Genomic DNA, 18,085 nt, shown 5'->3' on the forward strand with positions numbered 1-18,085 from the left:
TATATATATATATATATATATATATATATATATATATATGGTGTACAACAATCTGAACTTATAAATAGAGGTCCCATAAGGGCATAGCGTTCAGTTCCTCATATTCATCCTTTTTGTATTTAACTTGCATCTCTATTCTATAGGTACTTCTAAAGATTTTTTGTACTACATATACCTAACAAGTGTCAGATGCGATAAAAAAAAAATTGCGAGCACCCATCCAATGTATTATTTTAAATAAAAGAGTTTATGTTTAAATATATATTACATAAATAACAAATATGTATGATCAAAAGCGGCTACTCAGACAAGCATTGACCGAGTAGCTTTAAACCCTATTTATTACGACTAGGAGCGACTACTCGGACCAATAGTGGGCCAAATGGCTCTCGATTAGTCCAACAAGAACCAGTCGGGCGGACGAGTTCAGAAGTGAACAATAAAAGGCCAACCTGAAAGATTAGGTGATTGAACATAAGTCAATAAAGCACTTGTAGGTTGAGTGATGACTATAAGAACCACTATAAGCAAAGAACATTCTCTTGGCAAAGAAGTCATCGAGAAGAGGATCTCTCAAAGACTCCAACTTTAGTGTGGATATGATCATGAAAGACAACTATATATATCTAAATGCCTAGGAGTGAGATAGGTCTAAATATAACATTTATGAGAATGCCAACCTCTATACATATTGGGTATTATCTATATACTAGAATTTTGGATCCTCAATTCAAACACTGAATTCTTGATCCCATATTTAATCTTCCATTTGCTAGAACTAAAGAAAAACCTCATAATTTTCCTCTCCTGGTCATTCATATCTTATCTTGACTCAACTACTCACTTCTCTTTTTCTCGTTCTACCCTTATTTTTTCTGCATCTGGACACTCTACTCGTTTTCACTGATAATACTTGGGAACTTTCCCTATAAGTCCACTAAACTATAATAAAGATGAACTTATAATCTATGCGAGTACTCTTTGAATGTAAGTCAATATGCTCTGAGGACAAAATCTTATAAATGCAGCCAAAGTGCCCTAGGATGATTTCCTGTAAAATATCTAAGAGCCACCGAACAAATAGTAAGCACAGAGAAATACATCACTAACATTTACTTGAAAAATTTTCACTTGTATTTTGAGAAAATAACGTATTTCATAAATTTATCCTTAGACCAAAGAATATACACTTGTCATACAAAGATGAGCAACGTATAGTTTCATGCTTATAAGAAAATCATGGAATTAAATATGTATACCACTCATACTCGATCTATTGTACTCGATGTTCTATACTTGGCTCTTGCACTTGACTTGATGTGCTCGGTCTTCTGCATTCGACCATTGTACTTAGCCTATTGTACTCAACCTTTTGCACTCGACTCCTATTTTGGATCACCTGCTGTCATCCAAAAAAACATCTCTCTCTTACATACTGCTCAATCTCCCATTCTTAAATGATTCTATTCTTTGGGCGTGATTCAACGACAAATTTGGGTTCAACAATATATTATGTTATCACCTATTTTACAAAAAAATACACTAAAAAATTACATATTTTTAGTATATTCCTTACTCTAAAAAAATAGGTAAGATTGGTCAGTCCGACTGATTCAATTGTTAACTGGTTCTCCCAACAACTTGGTTAGCTCCACAATTAATGGTTGAAAATATAAACCAATCTCATTTTTTATGAGCAGCTCAATTTTAATTTTGATAAATTTCTTATTTTTTTTATTTTTGATCAGATAGCTACAAATAGAATGTTTAATTTAAAAATGGCAAAATAAAGCAAAATGTGATTTTCAAAATTTACTTATTATCACATTATCTAAATTATAAGAATATATTTTTAACGAAAATTTACATAACTAACACCAAAACATTCATATTTACATTCATAACACTTGGAGTTTTAAACCAATTTTTAAATAGTAAAATGTTTTATTTGATTTTAAATATTTAAATATTTCGTGAAATTATGAAAGTTTCGGGGAGAGATGTGTAAATAATAAATAAATATATACATATATATAATATATATATATATAGTGATTCCATCTTATTGTATTTTAATGAGAATACTCCCTTTTTTAATGAAAAAAAAAAGGCTATGTAAAAAAAAAATTAAAAAAAGCAACGTGGACGGCAGGATTCGAACCTGCGCGGGCAGAGCCCACATGATTTCTAGTCATGCCCGATAACCACTCCGGCACGTCCACTTTCATTGTGCATTTTCATTTATGTATTAAAATAAACCAATTAACATATTATATTTTAAATAAATTAATTTCTTATTAACGGTAAATGCATACATAATTGTCTCCAAAAAAATATTGTTTTACACAACATTGCTTCCAATGTTTTTGGATCACAAAATTAAAATTTTTATGTGCAATGTATTTAGATAGCACTAAAAATTTTACAATTTACATATTTGACATCAAAATTTGAGGATTTACTTATTTGACATTTTTAAATTTTAAAAGAATAAAAAATAACAAGTAAAATCAACATTTTTATTTTATTTCACATTATTGGCTGTCTCCTTTAGCTAGAGGGATTTGGTCATACCCCGTTGGCTCTTCCGGAGCAAGTTCTTATTATTGACGGAGTCGATGCTTTTGCATATGAGTATTTATAAATGAGTCAAGGCTCAGTTTGTGTTCGGCTTGTTAAAAAATACAGTTGTTTGTGTTCGGCTCGTATATATTTCAAACAAATAAAAAATCTCTCCACACAAGGTGACATAAATCAATTTTTTTTTTCTATTTTTCATTGCATTGAATTCATGTTAAGATTTCGTATCAAATTAAATATTGACACATTTATTATATTTAACTATTTTTTATATTTTAAATGCTGTAAAATGTCTGGAGTTCATTAACCTCTTAAATAAAAAATGTAATTTTTATTTTATAAACAATTAGAAAAGATGAATATAAAATTTGATTTTTTTTTATTCATATATATATATATATATATATATAAAATTAATACTCTCATTTTTAAATAAAAATTTAGACAATTAGAAAGATAAATTTAAATTGAATTTCTTGTAATATTTTATAGCTTGCTTGCTTTTGCATTGTATCACTGATTTTATGAAATGTGTGGGCTTTACTCTTGAAAGCACATACACTAATCTATTCCTCCAATCTTAAGGTTATCTAATGCTATAAAACCAATACTGGAGATGTCCAGCCTCCTTTAACTCGAGTTGGCAGCTACAGCAATCTCTTAAGAGCTGAAACTCCTGTTGCTCTACTCTTACCTAGAAGTCTTTTCTATTTATTGTTCGTCCAATGACATCGCTGGCGCATACGAAAGGGATTCGGGCAGGAATCAAGCGGCGGCTATTCAGGAGCACGCCAAGAACGCCATATGACCGGGCCATCGACGGCTGCACGCAGTCTTTATAATACCACAAGTGTGAATGAGAGGAGTTCTCATTGCTATAATTGGTTACTTCCATGTCGAAAACGACGGATCCGCACAGCCTATAATGCCAAATCAGCTAAAAGCTTAAGATGTATGCGAAGAAGACCCCAAACTTTTTTTATTTACAAATAACTTGTCTTCGTGTCAGCAAAATCTCTGTTATGCAAATTGAAAGTCTGTTTTAGAAAGTGACCATATAAATAAAAAGTGGCATGTGGAGGATCCTGACCGTTCGATCGTACATCGGACGGGGATGTTACACCATGCGGACTCTCGAAATAATGCACCACCCTTATCTTTTGCCTATAAAGCACTCTATTGCATCTTCTTCCCCAAATCACCCAGAAGTGAGAGAATCTGTGAAAGAAGCCATGGCTGGTTTGAGGAGAGCTCCGTTATTTATTTTCATGGCGGCGGGAGCGGCGATGTGGTCGGCTTTAGCAGTAATTATAACGTGGGCGACTCTCTGGGGTGGACGACCGGTGTGGATTACAGCACTTGGGTTTCCAACAAGACCTTCAAGGTCGGAGATAAATTAGGTATTTAGTCAATTAGATAATTAGTTTGCGAAAATTACGTAAAACTATACATTATTTAATTTTAGAAAACATAATAGGTATTATTATAATTAGAAAGAAATTACATAAAACCATACATTATTAATTTCACATAAATTCAACAAATTCTATTGCTTCATGCCATGCAACACTCCCTTCACAAAGAAAGCCAAGCTTTCGTATGTCAGCCCCTGAGGTTTGAAATTCTTTATTTATGTTAAATTTTTATCTTTTTTTTTTTAATTTTGGTATGATTATATTTAAACTTTGCTTATGTATTCTACAGTTTCTGGATCTTGATGAGGAGAACGATGAAACCTAAATTTATGTTCGTTGTCCATGGATTTAGATCAGCATACATCAAACTCACTAGAACAAAGGCTTCTTTAAATGATAGATCAGCTTGTACTGACAGTTCTAATATGCCTGAAAGCTTCACATTGTATATTTTTTTTAATGTATTTACACATCTAACACCCAAAAATTTAAGTATTGTTGATTTAAATATGAATGTTTTTTGTGCCAGATTTATAAATAAATAAGAATTTGGTGGTATGTTTGTAAATGACCCTTTGTTTTTGAAATATAATGAAACTTGGTCATTCATTCATTTGGTTGGAAATTGCCGTAAATCAAAATTAACATTAATCTTTATGAATGCAATAAAAGCCAATAGGAGCAAATTTGAACTTGTACACTTGTTCTCTTTTCAAGCAGGCTTTATTCTGATTAGGAAGCTGAATCTCAAGACTCAATAAAAGTATCTGTGCAGTTCTTTATTTTACAAAATGTTAATGTATGGCTTTAGGATGTAGACCATAGAATTGTTTGCTTATTTATTGTTGTTAATGATGAATATAGTTAGTTTTTTCATGCTTTGTTAGAATGTCAATGATTTTAGAAGCTTTGCTAAATTCTTACCCAATATTCTTCCTATTGCCGGTATGACCGGGCAACCGATGTGGACTGACGCTCAAACCAACTATTGGGTTCCGAATACTTATGCCCGTGTTTGTGTACAAGTAGATCTCTCAAAGAAACTGGGAGTGAGTACCTAGATCAATGTTATTTAAAGGCAAATTCTTTTAGCGTTTTTAATATAAAGGGCTCTCCTACTTATGTTTCATTTGTGTTAATGTTGGCCACAAAATCCCTCAGTGCGAAGAAGCTCGTTAGCCTCTGAATTTGATGAAGCTCCATTGGTAATAGTATAGTTAACAAGATTGAGGAAGGTGTGGCCAAGGTTGTTATAAGTGGTATGCGAACTTTGCATGTATCGGTTGTGGACCGACAACCATTTGAAAGCAAGGGGAAATATTACTGGAAAAAATAGAAGGAATTGAATGAGGTTTCCAACATCCACTCTGGAGTTGCTAACCCCTCATGTGGAATAAAGCAACCTGATGATGAAATGGATGGCACTCCTTCTCATGCTACTACCAAGGAGTGAATTGGGAGAATGTTTTTTCTTGGACAATGGTTACATAAAATATGAGAAAGCCACCAAAGAATCTAGATGCACGAGAAGCTAATAAGCAACACCAATCGGATGGTATTGTTATGCTAGGGAAAAAAAGATCTTCTTTCCTTTAAGTTGGAGTGCAATATAGTACAATTTGTCCCGGGGACGGTTTTCCTTTCGAACAATAAAATTTGGAGTCTTTACATGTTCTAAAGATTACCACGTTTGAACGAGACATTGGAATGATATAATCTTAACTTTAAAAACAAGGAGATAATTTTTATCTGTTGGAAGAAAAGAGGCTACTGTAAAAAGAGAAACACTAAAAAGAGAAGAGGAACACTTTGAAAAGATCATTTTCATTTCAATCTTACACTTCTTGATTCTACTTGATACAAAACTAAAACAAACCACAAATATTTATTTTAGTGATAACCCATTGGGACTGTGCCAGCACATTTCAATCCAATGGCTACTATTTACTATCAAGAATATTCTCTTTTTTCTGTTACAAAAGTGATTAATTATATATTCTAGAATTCTCTAAATCACTCCCTTAAAGTTTATCACTAGAATCATGTTTCTAAAGACTATTATAGATTATAGACTCTACTAAAAGCCAAATTAAATCATGTTTAATTTTCAGCATCCCCTCATAAACTTGATTTGTCATCCCAAACAATCATCTTATCCTGATAAAATTTTCACACCTGAGTGGCTTGGTGAATACATCAACTGCTTGATCATGAGTCTTCAAATACTCTATTTGCCCTTCCTTTCTCGTGATGCAGACTCTAATAAAGTCATAGCGTGCGTCAATATGTTTACTTCGATCATGAAAAACAGGATTTTTAACCAAAGCAATAGTTCATTTGTTATTGACATAAACCTTTGTTAGCTCTTCTTGTGGCAATCTTAACCCATTCAATAAATTTAGAAGCAAAATTGCCTGGCACACAAATGAAGTTGCAACAACATACTTAGCTTCACAAGTAGAAAAAGTTGCTTGCTTTTTTGACATTCAAGTAAAACTAATGTCTTCCATATAAAACACGAACCCTATTGTGCTTTTTCACTCATTCAATTCTGCAGCCCAATCGCTATCACTATATCCAATTAGCTTGAATCATTTGTTAATGAATAAATAAGCCAAAGTTTATCTTACCTTTAGTATAACAAAGAATCGTCTTGGAGGCATTCAAGTGAGTAGTAGTTGTCACCTCCATATGATGACTAATAATTCCATCGGACTGCTTATAAGGTTGAAATCATTCATATTTAATTTAATGAGTATTTCTCTTTCATAGCTTTCTTGAGAAATAAACATGCCTTCTTTCTTTTACTGAACTTCAATGCCGAGATAATACATCATTTGTCTAATGTCTGTCATCTCAAACTCTTTAGCCATCACTTTTTTGACATTCAAGTAAAACTAGTGTCTTCCATATTGTGTTTTTTCACTCATTCAATTCTCCAGCCCAATCGCTATCACTATATCCAATTAGCTTGAATCATTTGTTAATGAATAAATAAGCCAAAGTTTATCTTACCTTTAGTATAACAAAGAATCGTCTTGGAGGCATTCAAGTGAGTAGTAGTTGTCACCTCCATATGATGACTAATAATTCCATCGGACTGCTTATAAGGTTGAAATCATTCATATTTAATTTAATGAGTATTTCTCTTTCATAGTTTTCTTGAGAAATAAACATGCCTTCTTCCTTTTACTGAACTTCAATGCCGAGATAATACATCATTTGTCTAATGTCTGTCATCTCAAACTCTTTAGCCATCACTTTTTTGACATTCAAGTAAAACTAGTGTCTTCCATATTGTGTTTTTTCACTCATTCAATTCTCCAGCCCAATCGCTATCACTATATCCAATTAGCTTGAATCATTTGTTAATGAATAAATAAGCCAAAGTTTATCTTACCTTTAGTATAACAAAGAATCGTCTTGGAGGCATTCAAGTGAGTAGTAGTTGTCACCTCCATATGATGACTAATAATTCCATCGGACTGCTTATAAGGTTGAAATCATTCATATTTAATTTAATGAGTATTTCTCTTTCATAGTTTTCTTGAGAAATAAACATGCCTTCTTCTATTTATTGAACTTCAATACCGAGATAATACATCATTTGTCTAATGTCTGTCATCTCAAACTCTTTAGCCATCACTTTTTTGAATTCTTTAAACATACTTGGATTACTTCCAGTGAAGATCAAGTCATCCACAAACAAGCACACTATTAAAATATCCTCATTCTTGACTTTGATGCAGAAGGCATGCTCATAAAGACATTTGATGAAGTTATTCTCAAGGAAATACTTGTTGATGCAGTTGTTCCATGCCCTAGGTGCTAGTTTAATCCTTCGAGAGCCTTCTTCAGCTTCAAAACCTTGTCTTCTTGCCCTTTGACTTTATAGCTCAATGGATGTTGAATGCACACTTTTTATTCAAGGAAACCATTTAAAAAGGAAAACTTTACATCTATTTGAGGTATTTTCCGCCTATTTTGAGCTGCCAAAAAAGTGATTAGCCTTATAGTTTCAAGTCAGGTAACAAGAGGAAATACCTCATCATAGTTGATGCCAGCAATTTGGCTGTAACCTTTCACCACTAATCTTGCCTTCTATTTCTCGACTTCTTCTTTGAAATTCTTTTTTGCTTTGTACACCCATTTTGCATCAATTGCATTATGCTCTGTTGGAAGTAAAATTAGCTCCCATGCATTGTTCTTCTCGATCACCTTAATTTCATCGTCCTTTGCATTCTTACAGTTCTTACTTTGCATGGCTTCTTGAAAATTCATGAGTTCACAATCAACAAAGAGACAAAAGAGAGTTAGATTGTGTTGATTCTCATTTTCCTCGTAAATTTCCTATAAACTTCTAAAGTGTGGTACTTTTTTTACTTGAACCTCCACTTGAAAATGATGAAGAAGATGGGTTCTTCTGAATATTTGCAATTGGTGTACTTGGTGGTGTAGTGGGCTCATTTCTTTCTGAGTTCATCCTTGGTTTCTTCCCTTCTTGATCCTCAAAGAAGTTGTAGTGATCATCAAGTGTGTCCAAACATGTTCTCCTTTTTCATCAAACATGACATCACGACTGATGAATGTCTTCACAGTGTTTCGATTGTTTAACTTGTAGACTTTTGAGGAGTCATAACTATTGAAAATGTACTTCTCACTCTTGTCATCCAGCTTACTTCGCAACTTATCTAATAGATGGGAGATCCCAAGCTTCAACACTCCATGCTTCCTATGATGTCATTCCCCACACACTTATTGTTGGAATCCATGGTAGCTTCGGCCCAAAATTCCTTAGGTAGCCTCTTACTCTGGAGCATACTTTCAGATTTGTCAATGACACTTCAAATCTTTTTTTCTGTCATACCATTATGCTAAGGAGATCTTGAGATGGTCAATGGTCAATGTATACGTTGGCTTCCAAAATTCTTGAAATTCCTTTGAAGTAAACTCCTCTCCTTGATTATATCACATAGCTTTGATCTAAAGACCGATCTCTTTCTCTACCAAGGCTTTAAACTTTTTGAATGCTTCAAAGACCTTCAATTTCTTACTTCAAAAATATATCCAATTTTTTCTTGAAAAAAATCTATGAAGAGAAGGAAGTAATTATCCTTACCGAGAGAGCTTGGCTTGATTGGACCGCATACATCCTTATTTATGAGGTCAAGTGGCTTTTATGTTCTTGAATTTGACTACTTTGGAAAGCTCTTTTAAATTGCTTCCTGAGCAAGCGAACTTCACATATTTAGTCAGGGTGATTGATGCAGGATAGATCCCTCATAATTTCCCCTTTAATAATAGCTCCAGTCCTCCAAAATTAAGAGGCCCAAATCGACGATGTCAGAGCCAAGATGGATCCTTGTAGCAATCTTTGAGACACTTGGCAATATTATTTTGAATGTTAAATGAGAACATTCTATTTCTTGAAATTGGTATCTTAACAAATAGATTGTTCATATTGTATCTTATATAATGGTTCTTATCTATCAAATGAATATCAGAACCTTTCTTTAAGAGTTGAGCCAAACTTAGGTATGGTTCTTCATATATGGTACATAATAGACGTCAGAAATAAATTGGTGTTTTCCATTCTTCAATCGGATAAGGATATTATCTTTGCCCTTCATAGCTACCTTGGAGTCATCTTCAAAGGATACATTCTCACTCACTGACTCATCAAGCTTCACGAACATGATTTTTTTTTTGCACATATGATTGTTTGTATTAGTGTCCAGATACCTGTTAACCTCATTTTTTTGGTGAAGTTTTGTTTCTCTCTTAAAAGGCTAGAATCTAGCCACAAGACTTTCCTAGACTATCCCAAAGGACTAATGCTGGAGCCCACCCATATAGAAATTCTAACCACTTCTTTGTTCTCCTTGGAGTCTCATATGTGTGTTTTTTGTCATCTAGCACTTAGAATGTTGAGACCGACATAAGGAAGCTCAAAATGAGTACCTCAGAATTGTCAGGCTTTAGGGCAACCCTAGGTGGCTTGAACATACACACAACACACTTAAACTCACCACAAATTCTCACACACATCCAAAACCCTCAATTTAACCAAATTTGCCCATAATTCCCTAAATTTCCAAAATCCCAAAAAATACCCAAAACACCAAGATTACCCAGTTTCCACTAAAGTTCCCTAAATCCACCTCAAATCAATCGAAATTCCCAATCAAATCTAATCCCACTCAATTCCAAGTCCAAATTTAAATCCAAAACCACCCCAAATTAACCATAGATCCAATTTTTTTTGTAGGATTTGGACCGAATTTTAGACAGTCGCGATATCTAAGCTTCTACGAACAAGCCTCTATCTCTGAAACATTACGAGGCACGGTACTTCTTGAAGTATCGTTCACTGACTATAGGCAAGTTTTAGAGAATAACCCGCTCTTCAAGGTGCTATTAGAATTATATTTTTTCAAGTACATATAAAGATATGTTATCTCTAAGGACACCACAGCTGAAGAGGCCGCAACTTCGTAGCTTCGTTTGTAGTAGTTGTCGTTTGCTTTGACATTGATTCTGTAAATGTTGTTCAAGTTATTTTTGAGAAATCGCGTTCTTCGAATTATCGTTCATTTTGTCTTTGAGAAATGTTTTGAACTCATGAGCCAAAAACAAACTTCACAAAATTCAAGTCTCAATTTTATCATGACCGATCTTAAATTTCATCAAGCCGAAAATTAACCCTCTCATCCATAATTTTAAAACCCTACTATACTTAATTTTAAAAGGCCCACCCTACTCAATTTTAAAAGCTCAAATTCAATCCTGAATCAGTCACCCATGATTCATTTTTTAAAGCCCATAACTCAAGCCCTCATGACATGAAATCTCCCCCTCATTCATTTAAATAAAAAATCAAATTTTGGACCATGACACACATAATTGATTTTACCTATATTTAGCCTCATGACAATTTTTCATATAATAATCCAAAAATTCTAAATCCATTTTCATGCAAGCCATGTAAGCCACTTGTTAGCCACCAAGCCACATGTTAGCCACCAAGCCATGCCAAAGCATCATGCAAGCCATCAAACCACTTATAGCCAAATGTGACCACCTTTTTTGATTTCCCAAAAGTGTTTAACCACTTTAATGCCCAAATTCCCATGATTATGACTTGTTCACCCAAGCCCTCATAAAGCCAAATCCTCATGACAAGCAGGAACAAACTATTTTCATGCAAAGACCAAAACTATCCAAAAAATGAGCCAAGTCCACTTCCCTACAAATCAAGTCAAAGCTCACATGACCACAAAATATCAAAAATATATATAATAAAAATAAATATCAAGCCATCTCCTCATGACACATCACTCCAAAAAAATAATAAAATTAAATATGTTTAATAAAACAAAAAAAAAAGAGGGAAGAAGAAAACAAGGTTTAAAATAAATAAATAAATGATAATAAAATACAGTTTTAGCTCACGGTTTTGGAGAGAAAGGGTTTGGCTTATATTATTTTATGATTCTCTGTCTCTCTCTTTTCCTGTTTTCTCCAACAGCAAGCAGTTCCATACTTGCCCGATTCTCCTCCCTCTCCATTTGATATTCCGGCTGCTCTCCTTTCCCTATTCTCCTCCACTTCAGCCAAAGATTTCAACTCCTCCCTCTTCTTCTCTCCCAAACAAGTACTTCAAGAAACCCCAAGCTCCAACCCAGCAACTCCTCACCCACCTCAAGTTCTCACACTCCACTACTCCTCTCCAACAACCAACAAAAAAAAAAGAAAAGAAAAGACAAGCTCACTCCCCAACATCTTCTCCTTCCGTAGCCGAGCACTTCACCGGCAAACACACAAGGTAAGCTCCTCTCTTCCTTTTATTATTATTTTTTTTACCTATCTGCCACCTAAACTTTCACATATACCTGTATATCACACTCTTCTCACATATTTACATGCCTACCGCTTAATTCTTACATATTTCCATATCAACAAATATAAACTTTGATAATTTCAGGCATGCCACTCTATTCTCATCTATTTATATTTCTAAAACTTTATAAGAAAAAGGAAATTTACATGCATGCCGCCCTATACTTTTTTGCATACATGGGGTTTTCTTCTGCCCATGTATTATTCTTTTGATGATGATGTCTAGGGGCTTAAGGTGGTCTTATACCCATTTTGAATATGAGAATCAGAGTTTAGGTATTGATCCCAAGAGCATCGTAAGTGCGGAGAATTCGAAGAAAGAGTGTGGAAAATGTGGAACATTGTGTAGAGATTTACAAAAAAAATATGAGGTGCAGAGTTTTGTTTTAATGTTGACTTTTATTTTGTTTGATGTTGAGATTTATTTTGTTGTATTTTTTTTCTAGGATTTGGACCCAGTTTTAGACAAGTGCGACATATGAGTTTCTAAAAACGAGTCTTTATCTCTGAAACATCACGAGGCACGATACTTCTTAAAGTATCGTCCGCTGACTAAAGACAAGCGTTAGAGAATAACCCACTCTTTAAGGTACTATCAGAATTATATTTTTCAAGTACCTATAAAGATGTGTTATCTCTAAGGACACCACAACTGAAGAGGCCGCAACTTCGTAGCTTAGTTTGTAATAGTTTTTGTTTGCTTTGACATTGATCCTGTAAATGTTGTTCAAGTTATCTTTAAGAAATAGCTCTGACGTTCTTCGAATTGACGTTGGAGTTGTATTTGCTTGGCACTAAAGGATATGACTTCAAGGTTGAATTTCCATTAATTGCTAATATCATCGTCCTTTCTTTAATTCTTTCTTCCTGGGCCTAAGAAAATTTCAAAATTTATGTTCATGTGATTAAAACATATTTCATTTCCCAAGGATATTTTAAAGTTCGTTAATAGCTAACTAAAAAACACAAGATCACTTAACCTTTTTCAGAGTATAATATCATAAGTATTTTTTCAAGAGAACCTTTCAAATTTTATTAATTAGGGGAGAACTGAGACACCAATTTTTTATTTTATGCTCTCCTTAAGATTCTTCTCAGGGAGCCCCATTTTTTTTACTCCTCTTTTTTACGGAGAATTACTATATCTAGTGAAACATATTTTAACAATTTTGAATGTGAATTAATTAATATGAATTATTTAAATTAATTTTGAATGCTCGTCTTTATTATTAAACTCTCTTAATTAATAATTCTCAAATATTTTTTAATATGAATTATGAGATATTATAGCTCGTTCAAAAGTCGAGACCCAATGACATGACAGGAAATTAAAAGACTAGCAATATCCCGAGTGAATTACTCGTATTTCAAATAGACTATTTTATTTTGAAATCTACTTAGGACCCAATCCGAATTCTTTAAATTGAAGGACTCAGTTATTAGGGCGTTAATTTGATTCTTCCCTTAAGTCATGATCTTGTTAAAGAGTCGGATGTCTTGCCTTGGATTACTTCCTTCTCGATTGTCTTATTGTTGAGCTTCGAACATTCTTTGATTTAACTCTTCAAATATTGAAAAATTCTGAGCAACCAACGAGTTCTGTCTTTTCCCTTTTCTCTTTTTTTGTTTTATTACAGTGGGAGGGTTAGGCTAACTACACATCATCTTGTTGATGTCCTTTCCAATTGTTGATCCTCACAGCTTAACTTGTGGACAGCCTTGTCATGGAGTGGTTCCCTGGTGAATGTGAAAATTAGTTTCAGCGATGTCATCATTTTTATCATTTGAAGAATTTTGGAAGTCAGTGACGTCGCGTGCCTCATAATTTCAGCGGAAGTACTCGAATTAACGCACTTATCTTGTGAACTGGGCATCCCTTCGTATTTCATTTGAACTTTAAGAGGTATTTTCAAGTTCATCGTTTGTTCTTGTAATTATTGTGTCGAAAGGTTTAATTAGATTAAACGAGAGATTAAAAGACGTAACAACTTGGCTCAATTTGCAAAATAGTAAACCAAACCCGAAAGATAAGAGGAAAATGCGAAGTTTAGGACCTAGTGCGAGATCAACTTCACAATGTACATTGTCTGGGCGGAGTTATTCTACCAACACACCTATTAGAGGCCCGACCCCACACAACAAGAAAAAGCTAACGGACTATTGAGCCTGTCTATTTAAAGGTGATTAAACAAATGGCTCTGGAATCCAAAAAAGTTGACCGTACTTGCCTAAGAAAGAAATGAGCAAATATTGCCAACTGAAGAATCATAATATGGTCCATGAGGAACAGAGACACATTACTGATATATGAAGACGAGACTTTCTAATCATAATGGAGAGTGAAACTAATCGCCAGAAATAGTCGATCGCCTTTTTAGAAAAAAGATATTTGATTTAATATAATATATATTATTTTTGAAAAGTAATATTTTAATTTTTGATAATACGAGACCGAACCGATCTCATATAAATAATAGTTTAAATAAACGAGCACAATACCGCAAATGATGCATCTACCTCGAGAAATAGACACATCACTTGTTAATGAGGCTCAAATAAATAATTAAAGAATTTATGACATCTTACAAATTCACTTATCTAATATAAAAGATTAGATAAAGTTTACATTAAGCTAGGTTTTAAAGTTTCTTATAAGAGCAAGCTCATACAGTCAATTCAATCTTAAATGACTAAGGTCACCTAAGAAAACTTCCGATTTAGATCAGAAAGTATTGTCTTCAAGAATTTTAAAGGGTAGGACTTCAGATCAAGGAGTGTCGCATGAGAAAGGCTCAAATTTATAACATTGTTATGGAATCCAAAGGGGGAAAACTACGGGTTGTCACAGATTTTGAGGAGAACCTCAATGACTTCTCAAGCTATCATATGGTTTGACTTTACATCTTTGAAAGGGAAATCAAATTTAATGTTTCAATCCCACAAATTATTTAGACATTCGAGACTTATGTCTGCATGTCATATGCAGACAGTTCAAAAAAATATAAGGATTTATGTCGCACGAACGATGACCTCGGAATCCTAAATAGAGTTTAGGGCTTATATCGTACGATATACAATCGCAAGAAGTCCTAAAAGATGATGTGAGGATTCACATCATACTAGACGAACAACATTGACGTTCTATGGGTGTATGTTATTTAAATCTATGGAAGTTCATTTGAAGCTCCTCATTCTGCCTTCTGTTGTCGCCTCGTCCGCTGCTCGGAGATAAATCATCACTCGACCATGTCGTTGTCTCGTTCCGAGAAAAGGAGAGATAGAAGAGAGAACATATGTTAAGCAACTTATTACAGATTTTTGTTTTTTGTTATGGGTTAAATGAAATTTAAAACATTATTTTGTGGTTATATTAATGTATATTATGGAATTTTGAAAATGTTGAAATTAAAAGTGGTATTTTTGTTATATACTATAGGATCTAATCCTAAGCATGCGTTCTACATTTGCTACCCTAGGGTATTATATAAACTTGCCAGAAAAGATATAATTAAAAGCATGAGGACAGGTGGATGTATACAGTATAGTAAAGTAAAGAAAGGAAAGAGCTGTGTAGTAAAGTACAGTAAAGAAAAAGAAATAGTTTTGCACCTCTCTGATCTTGTTAATGCTTCAAAGCAAATAATAATTAGCATATTACAAGTGTATAGATATTAAAAAATAAAATTTAGTATAAAAGAATAAGCAATAAGCATAAGAAAATCAAAGTGGGGATATAAGAATTCAATTTGGGCGTAGGCTCAGCAGTAGACTTTCTATTCTGATAATCCCAAAGACACCAACAAATCAATATCAATATTAATATCAATAAAAAGTCAAAGTCTATATATATCAATATCAATTAAAAGTCACCAGCAAATCATTCTACAATCGGGTAATTATAATCCCTTTCACTTAATCAGTGAGTGAACCTGTAAGTAATATCTGAACTTTCAAAAGTGCGGTATCTGTATGTAGTATATGCTGTTAGTTCACAAATTTCATAAGGACATGGATAGAATTACCATTTCAGCTATAAAAAAAAAAAACTAAGAATAATTTTTGCATCATCGTCTTTACCCCATATTTTTCAACTTACAAGCCCCTTGGATAATCACATTTTCCAATGATTTACGTATTCTACACCACAAGGCTGAAAGAGATGGAATTTTAAATAATCGTCCATGTTTGAGCTTCATTCTCAAGCTTCGAAATCTCTATGGATCAAGGACTAAAAGGAATTTCAAGCTTTTCCAAACCAACAGGTTTTGAAGTCATACAAACACCTTAAGAAAAGAAAAAAGATTATTAGTCTCCAAAGAAGTTATTCCAAGTTTACTGTTTACAAATCAACCACCCTCTCTCTTTCATTTTTTTTAAATCCTCATTCAAATGTTAGAATTCATGGTAGAACACTAACCCGCAAGGCATTCTTCTGGTCAAATTCTCAATATTTCGATTCTATGGCTCAAATAAAATCACCCAAATGCTAATTCTATAAACATATATATATATCAAATGAATTCTCCAGAAATAATTAAACAAAAGTAAGAAATATATTATTTGCATATCCATATGACAAATCTACTGTATTGATATAAAAGAAGCAAGTCTTCCTATCTAATTAACCAGGAGCGCACATAAATAGGTTAGTAGCTATACTAATTGCCAAAAGCTACTCAAAATAGGAAATCAACGTCCTTTCCCTCTTCAATGAAGAGAAATAACTAAAACAGATAAGAAAATCTTAATTAAACTTGATATAAGAAAATCCCAACAATCAAGCTATCTGGAAGAATGCTAACAGCATAACAGTGACATTCAATTTTAACATCAGCATGACAATTTATATAATTTCAGCAAAGAAATTTTTTTTTTTTTTGCTTTGCAAGAAAATAAAATGCAAAATTACTTGTATATGACAAGAATAAAAAAAAAAAACCTAACATTATACATTCCAATTGACTACTATACTTGAATTTATCTTCATTTTGATAGTTAATGAACCAACACATATTTGCACATATGCGCGTAAGTTTACCCATATGCAAATCATGAAGCTTGTGATACTGTTTGCATAGTAAGATAAACTTAATACACTCCGGTTTGCATGCAGGAAGAACATTTCACATTTCCACAATTCATCATTATTTCACCTTGCAAGAAGATATCTCATATTTACCAAGAAACAGGTCTCATGGTTCCAAAATGACGAAGCACAATCAGCATGACAATTTATATAACTTCAGCAAAGATTTTTTTTTTTTTTTTTTGCTTTGCAAGAAAATAAAATGTAAAATAACTTGTATTTGACAAGAATCAAACAAAAGCCTAACATTATACATTCCAATTGACTACTATACTTGAATTCTTCGAATTCTTCTTCATTATTTTGATAGTTAATGAACCAACACATATTTGCACATATGTGTGTAAGTTTACCCATATGCAAATCATGAAGCTTGTGATCCTCAATGGACTTAATTGACTCATGGTAAGATAAACTTAATACACTCATGTTTGCATTCAAGAACAGTTCACATTTCCACAATTCATCATTATTTCACCATGCAATAACATATCTCATATTTATCAAGAAACAGGTCTCATGGTTCCAAAATGACGAAGCACAATCCATTCATACCAAGTAAATTCAATAGCTATAGAAATGGATTTAAATTTTACCAATGAGAAGGACATGTTGAATCTTTAGAAATGAATTAAATTTACCTAAGTCAACCTGATTGCATCTTCTAAATCAATTCACATTCAGTTTCCAACAGATTCAGAAATAATAATAATAATAATAATAATAATAAAAATAATAATAATAATAATAAATTGAGAGGCTTGAAGCAATATTTAAGGCACATCTATAATTCCCTTGAGGTTAAACAAAGGCAAACGAACTCGCGCAAGAAAATTCCAGAAAGCGTAAATCTCAGAGAAAGCAACAAGCTCATTTCCATGGCTTCCAAAAAATGAATATTTGTATAAATATATATATATATATATATATATATATATATATGAATTTTCAGATTTTAATAAAACAAGGTGGGTAAGGACCTCAATACACACATTCACACATGCCATCCAATTCTGTGTATCTACGTATCCAGCACCTATATTTCATATTTATGGCATCTAAATTCCCCATAGCATATCACAAAGGTTAGCAATATAGTTTTAGG

The 18,085-nt window shown here is 33.1% G+C and overlaps 1 protein-coding gene and 1 non-coding gene across 4 annotated transcripts; one reads left to right on the top strand and one right to left on the bottom strand.

The window, feature by feature from the left end:
• Window positions 1-2,140: 2,140 nt before the first annotated feature.
• TRNAS-AGA lies at window positions 2,141-2,222 on the bottom strand. The gene has a single exon. It is a non-coding gene; the product is annotated as a tRNA-Ser (tRNA).
• A 1,462-nt stretch (window positions 2,223-3,684) lies between these two features.
• Window positions 3,685-4,472, top strand: LOC110028491. 3 transcript variants are annotated; one of them, XM_020730359.1, is made up of 2 exons: window positions 3,685-3,980; window positions 4,285-4,472. In XM_020730359.1, the coding sequence occupies exons 1-2, from the start codon at window positions 3,695-3,697 to the stop codon at window positions 4,296-4,298; spliced, it is 300 nt and encodes a 99-aa protein (XP_020586018.1). In that variant the 5' UTR covers window positions 3,685-3,694; the 3' UTR covers window positions 4,299-4,472. The 3 variants fall into 3 exon arrangements, 2 of the variants coding, with proteins under 2 accessions (XP_020586018.1, XP_020586017.1); XM_020730358.1 differs by having other exon boundaries at window positions 3,685-3,964; XR_002294424.1 differs by lacking the exon at window positions 3,685-3,980 and adding an exon at window positions 4,001-4,194.
• Window positions 4,473-18,085: the final 13,613 nt, after the last annotated feature.

Source organism: Phalaenopsis equestris, unplaced genomic scaffold (assembly GCF_001263595.1).
Source record: "Phalaenopsis equestris unplaced genomic scaffold, ASM126359v1 Scaffold000513, whole genome shotgun sequence".
Taxonomy (NCBI): Eukaryota; Viridiplantae; Streptophyta; class Magnoliopsida; order Asparagales; family Orchidaceae; genus Phalaenopsis; species Phalaenopsis equestris.

Coding starts and splice junctions, on each gene's coding strand:
- LOC110028491 (XM_020730358.1), top strand. CDS start 3,695: ATGTTACACCATGCGGACTCTCGAAATAATGCACCACCCTTATCTTTT. Junction 3,965..4,284: donor TTTCCAACAAGACCTTCAAG/GTCGGAGATAAA, acceptor TGTATTCTACAG/TTTCTGGATCTTGATGAGGA.